The sequence below is a fragment of the Drosophila biarmipes genome, chromosome 3L (assembly GCF_025231255.1).
Source record: "Drosophila biarmipes strain raj3 chromosome 3L, RU_DBia_V1.1, whole genome shotgun sequence".
NCBI classification, from domain to species: Eukaryota; Metazoa; Arthropoda; class Insecta; order Diptera; family Drosophilidae; genus Drosophila; species Drosophila biarmipes.
In genome coordinates this window covers 26,501,942-26,508,554 of record NC_066613.1, presented here as the reverse complement: position 1 = coordinate 26,508,554, position 6,613 = coordinate 26,501,942, and the positions used below count along the sequence as shown (strand labels likewise).

The following is a 6,613-nucleotide window of genomic DNA, read 5'->3' as shown; positions in this document are numbered from 1 at the left end:
CAAATGCTTTCAGCTACCTAAGTCAGTGGGCTTCGGCCGGGCAAAGAACCGACCCAGGCTGGTTTGTTTACTCAGCCAAATTTGTCTTAATTCATTTGGATTAACGACTAGCCCGAAGAATGGACCACTGACACCCCGCCGGGTGTGGAATAATTCATTTACTCAGCCAAATGATCCATCAGATTCGGATTTGGAGGCAGATTCGCCCACCCAAGAAAAGAAGGAGGCGTTTAAAATGTTTATTATTATGCTAGTTTTATTTACCATCTTTGTTTGCCTTCATTATGCTTTCACTTTGGTTTCGGGCAGTTAAATGCAATTCGATAACAATATGTTTGCTAAATATTAATAAATATATCAAACGTACCGCTCCGCCAGCTGCTCATTTCCATGTATTGACTTTGGAAACACTTTACAAATAAATTGAAATTTATACACCTGGCTATGCACGACTATATGTGAGGGTTTTATAAAAAAGGAATCTCAAAGGTTTCCGCGCAGCGTCAGAACTCAATCAATTAAAATAAGAGTGTTGCTGAATAAAAAGACATGCATTTTGGTATTCAAATTTGATTTCAACTTACGGCTATGCTTTTTAACACTAATTGTTTTCGGATCTCTTTAATATTGTAGTCATGCTGCCGTGGGCAAAATTCGCTTGATTCGCCTATCCTTTTTGTGGCGGTGTCAATTGAGTTTTTATATTCGGTTTTGGCTCTGTCTCTTTGATTTATTATCTGATTTGATTCGTAGTTCTTTCTAGCAAAACATTTCTAGTGGTTCGCCTGCATACGTATTTTGTAGATACATATATAAATACTTATTTGCTTAGACAGTTTACCATTTATATTTATAGGTATTTACTCTTGCTCTTGCACATACATATATCTCGGTAGTTTTATTTCAATTTTCTGTTTACTATTGATATTAAATTTATTTATGCACTTTAGCGGCTTTGTTTGATTTTAGTTTTGATTTTGTCAAAGATTAAATAACTAAAATTGAGTTTAAATGCAATTCACCTGCAACAGTTGTTGTTTGAAGTCGTCTCCCCAGCCGGGATTATGAAACATTTAGGTTGGCAAAACCATCAGGAACGGGAAGTGTAAACCAAAAACCCAAATGCTTTTCAAAATAAATACTCTAATCAATTTTATGCACACACAAATCTGAGCTAACAATGATGAATTCATAAATATTTTACAATAGTTTTAAGTTTTTTTGAAATGGAATTTTTACGTTCAACTTGTTATGTTAGTTGGGATAATCTTAGTACCATTTTGAATGCCGTTTGATATGACTTGATCATTGTTATGGTATTTCGCTTTCTTCTCTTTTTGTTTTAATGTTCAACGTTTGCCCATTTATGCAGCATTCGGCATGTTTTATGTACAATAAAGAACGTGACCCATGTCAATGCAAAGTATACTAGGTATATGCTAAAATTTAACTACAGTAAGAGTACGCTTTCTGTTTTATTTTTTACAATTATTAATTACAGCTACATCCGGTTTGTCTTCACCAATTTCAATGCGGAAGTATGCGACTCTTGTTGTTGCTTGATTGGCCTCACAATCCAAGCCATTATACCTAGCCTATCCTAATAGTTAGTAGCTACTCACTGGGGGCCAGGGGCATGGAATTTTAGAACAAAGAAACGAGTAAATAAATCTCGTTCATAACACAAATGGTTAAAATTGAAAAACGCAATAATCTGTGCGAATTCTTCCTGCTTTTCGCAGCTCAGAAATCAAAACAATTTAATTAAAATAAATTTAATTAAAATTCTGCTTTCTAGCCACTCGTAGCTTTTTTTCAGTTGTTTGTTTTGCATTCACGAGTCGAACTATGAGTAAAACTATTTTCTTTATTTAGCGCTAATTAATTTATTACAATATTTGTGTTGGGCCCCGCCTGACACTCGCTTTGTATTCATTAGCGTATTTTTTGTGCTGTTAAGCCAGTATTTTCTGTAATTTAATTATAAACAAATACGCGACAACAAATCCCGCAACGATAATTGAGGAGAAAAAACGAACGTGGCATATCCCGCTATGAACACTTAGCCCGTGTTTGTGCGTGTTTTCACAATTTTCCTTTTAACTATTGACTTGCGGCGCATTTGTTGTTTATTAAAAATATTAATCAGTCATTTGAATGCAATGAATTGCAGTGTTTATATATATGTGAGTATCTGTGTGTCTATGGTTATTTCGAGTTTTGCGTGTTGTCCTTGCCCCCCCATGTAGGTTGTCACTTGCTTGTTGTCCACCCGCCCACCTCTCATTGTTTTCCCGCCCCACCTGCCTAGATCCCATACCATACGATCCGATCCTCAGCCCAGCTGACTGTTAACAGTAATGCAATAATTTATACTTCTCATTTGCATTGCACTGCTGACAGGCTAACAAAAAACTTGCCAACTGATTGCGCAGCGCAATTGTTTGAGTGCGGTCGCATAAATAAAGCTGCATACTTTGTTGCATCGCTCGGTGTCGAGATTTATTGTTGAATTTCAGCGCACTTACTGCAAATTAATAACCATAAATTTGGCACGCAATAGCTCCCAAAGTGTGCTATGTATTTTGCAACGCACTCTTCTGCTTTCGCTTTTGCAGTCGGTTAATTTTCAAATTACTTTTACTTTTAAACCGTCACAACAATTTTGGTGTATGGTTATTTAAATAATAATTTATATTAAATTAGTACTGCCAGTTCTTAAACTACAAATTTTAAAAAATTTAAACATTTTTATAAGCAAATTTGAAAAAGAAACAGGTGATATACATAAAACCTTTTAAAATCCATCCTCAAAGTATGCAGCATTTATTGAGCGCCCCTCCTTTTTTGACTGCTCACGGATGTCCTTCGGCTTCTCGACTGGCACTTACGACTAGGTCTCCTTATAGCTAACCCATCCGGGTCATCCGAGCACTTACTTGCCGTACGGATGCTGGTTGATGTCCGGCGAGTGGCGCATCAGGGTGGCACTCCCGCTGCCCGGCGACAGGGTGAGGCTGCCCTCGTGGCTGCCGTTCATGCTGCTCGAGCAGGTGGCCGGAACGGACACGGTCACCCCGTGGCCACCTCCACCGCCCATCATCTTCTCCGTCTCCTGGCGGCTGTTGGCCATTATGCGGCGGATCGTGGGGGCGCAGGGAGTGCGTCAGAGGCGCGACTCCTGCGCGTGCTCGTGTCAGACCTGCCCGTGGGCGTTCATGTGGAGGGTGTCCCCGGCGTCGGGGGGCGTGGCCGATAGCTGGGCGGGCGGATAGTACTGCAACGAGGCGCAATTCAGATACTGTGCGTGGATTAGAACCAATGTCTGGATACACATCGCAAGTGCGTTATAAATAGAAGGCACTTCCACCACTCTGCAATCAGCAGTGGTCGACTGCACTGAGAAATCGTTGCCTAAGTTTAAAATATATAATTTGTGTCTTCAATATAATAAATAATATGTATTGTAAATTATAAAATTATAAAACGATATTTACTGTTAATTACATTTAAATAAAAGTCGTAGTATTTTCTCCAAGTGCACTTACCCCGACGCGCCCATTGTCATAGTCGCGACTCGCTTGAATGGTCAATTTAGCCTTGGCGTGCATGGTGTCCGTCAGCGTGCTCCTTTGATGTGAGGACGGCATCCCGCCGGGCCCGGCGCTCGAAGGACCCAGCATCATGGACCCATTGGCCTTGCCCAGGCTGCCGCCGCCCACGCCGCCCAGTCCCATGCCCATTCCCATTCCCATGCCCATGCCCATGCCGGAACCTCCGGACGCGGAGCGCGAGTCCTTGCTGCGGAAGCAGTACTCCAGGATGGCCACGAACACGCTGACAAGCAGGCCGCCAATCAGTATGTAGAATATCCCGGCCACATTGCTCAGCGACAGCTCGCTGTGCGAGGCCTCCCCGTCCTTGTGGGGGTTGCACTCCGCCTTCTCGTACCACCATTTGTTGCGCAACTTGATCAGCTCGCCGTTCTCCTTCAGCGTCAGCACGGCCAGATTGATGGGGTCCCTGTTGTGGGGGAGGAGGGGGAATGGAGGCGCCTTTGTTAAGTATGTGGGTTAGCTTTCATCTCTGGTTCAGTACGCCCAGCTCCTCAGCCTAAAGAGCATCCATTTCTGACTCCCCAATGGCACCCAGATTCCGGGCCTACACTGAAAACAATTTCGATGCCCGTTCTATGGCAAATCTAAGGGTTCTTTGGTACTCACTTAAACTAAAAAAACTGAATGAAATAGAAATGTATTTAAAATCTAAGAAATATGTATCGGATAATACTGTTTTAAAAGTATATCTATAATTTTATCTATATTTTCTTTTCTGGGCTATAAAAATTAACTTTTTTTACCAAACTATTATGATTCTAAAAGATACCTATTTTAAAAGGGGTTGCCTGAAAATATTCATTTTAAAAATCCAAAATATTGTTCTTTTGTTTTCTGACTTTTTCGTGATGTAACCTAAGGTGCCCAGCTTCGATTCCCCCATGAGACGCCCCACTTTCCCGCAGTGTACTCACTTGAGCGCCGAACCGAGCGGCGTGGCGATGCCAAATCCCTTTGTATCCAGATTGCGGCCCACTTTCATTGTGTCGCAGGGCTCGCGGGCGTTCACATACTCGTTCTTGGGGGACTCCACCAGCAGGGCGTACTTGCCCTTGGAGTTGCGCACGCGTTCGATCCCCTCGTCGTAGGTGAGCACGAAGTTGTGCTTCCGCGAGTTCATGTACTCCCACATCTTGTTGTGCAGTCCGATTTGGGAGCGCTGCGGGCACAAGGGCAAACGAAATATTAAGTACGGACTACGCGGATGAACCGTATACGCCCAGGAATCCCGAGGCAGGGACACTCGCATCCAGGTCCCTAGGTTCCACCCAGGCATCCATCAGCCTAATGCTGCTTTCGAGCTCCAGACCCTAGTCGCTTATCAACCACTGTCGGGCGATACATAAGTATATGCCCCCAAAGTTATATATATGCTGGATATATCTGCTCACATGGCGGGGCAGCAGAGCGTAAGTGTGCTTAAAAGCATCTCAAATAAATGTAGCCATAAAAAATAGAATTGCGTCCCATTTCTTTTGCATTTTTGGCCCGATTGACGGCCGGAGAGATGGAATGTGGATTGCCGAGTTCTGATGGCATGAAGGGCGATTTGGGGCGAGGGGAGCGACGGCAAATTGCTTTTTATTCCTCGTCTAACACAAATTAATCCTTGGCCCGGCTGGGACCCTCTCAATTTTGACGTCTCAAAAGGCTCAGCTAGCAAATTCTAATGGTTTTCCAGCCTAGACTGTTGGCTTTTATTGTCTTTGATTCGCCCATTGTGCGGTTGTCAAATGAGTGTGACATGAGCACCCGAAATTAATTTGGCTGCTAGGCAATCGGCAGTGGCAATGCCCTGAGGAGACTGTCGAGGAGGGTAGATGCAAGGTAGGCAGAGAAAGAAAATTCTGGGGCAATAAATCGGAAAAAAGAGCCTTACTCTTAAAAGAAATATTCAAGATTAATTGATTTTTTTGGAAAGTATCATTGAGCTCCTCCTTTTGATTTATTCGTTTTCGAAATGAAGAAAATATGTGACCTTTAAGTAAACATACTATGCTTTGAAAAAATATTTTTTTTAAGAAGCAGATAGTTTTGAAAAATATGGATAAATCTAAACTTAGTGCCAAATTGTATTTGTACCTTGCTGGGAACAACCATCCTTCACTCACAATTACCACTGCCCAATTATTTCCCCCAGTGCACAGGTGCCTGTCCAATTTGCCACTCACCCGGAAGAAGTCCCAGGTGGAGCCGTGCAGCAGCGTGCCGTACTGCACCTCCGTCTGCGTGGCCAGGTCCTCCGGCGAATTGATCGGCGTGACCATGCGCTCCACGGTGAGGAAGGCGGCCAGGTTGGCCGTGTACGAGGAGATGAGTATCAGGGTGAAGAAGAACCACGAGGCGGCTGCAATGCGTCCGGACACGGACCTCGGCGACAGGTCGCATCCCTGCTGCATGAAGGCGGCCAGCGAGAACCAGAAGGAGTTCCACACGCTGAACTCGTTCACTGCCGTCGAGGAGGAGCCTCCGGTCCCGGGACTTCCGGCGGCAAGGGCGGCCTGCAGGGCAGCGGCTCCGGCTGCCGTCTGGGCGCCCGGAGTGGGTGGGCCGGGCGGAGCGGGCAGGGGCGCACCTCCGATGATGCCGGGCGGCTGCTGATTGGCAAGCTGTTCGTGATGTGCATGCGGATCTGGAAGAGCAAGCAGGCGGAAAGGGGGCGGGCACGGAGCCCTGTGAGTTGGCCGCAAAACGAAACCGCAGACGGCAAACGCAGTCTGCTAAGGCACGGTGAGAAAAAGTATCTCTATTCTAAAATACTTAGCCCAAGCTTCAGTTATTAAGTTATTACCAAATTAACCTTTGATAGATCTTAAATTGAAACAGTTTTGAGCATAGAACCTTGCTACCCTGACCTATAATATTAAAGATTGTCAGAGAAAGTTCATAACCAACTATCACCAGTAACCCAAAATCATAAAATCCCATCTCAAATCCTATTGCAGTTCCCCCAGTGTAAATGCGCATCGAGGGGGAGTGGGTCGCCAGAACGTGCC

At 44.3% G+C, this 6,613-nt stretch overlaps 1 protein-coding gene across 1 annotated transcript in view; it reads right to left on the bottom strand.

Moving 5' to 3' along the window:
* Window positions 1–229: 229 nt before the first annotated feature.
* The window catches only part of LOC108030669 (glutamate receptor 1), a 29,662-nt gene continuing 23,278 nt past the window's right edge, over window positions 230–6,613 (bottom strand). Inside the window, exons 14-17 of the mRNA XM_017103700.2 lie at window positions 5,789–6,249; window positions 4,532–4,776; window positions 3,549–4,023; window positions 230–3,301 (exon numbers count right to left, since the gene is read on the bottom strand). Coding sequence (XP_016959189.1) covers window positions 3,197–3,301; window positions 3,549–4,023; window positions 4,532–4,776; window positions 5,789–6,249 — 1,286 coding nt within the window. The 3' untranslated portion in view covers window positions 230–3,196. The remainder of the gene's footprint in view (window positions 3,302–3,548; window positions 4,024–4,531; window positions 4,777–5,788; window positions 6,250–6,613) is intronic.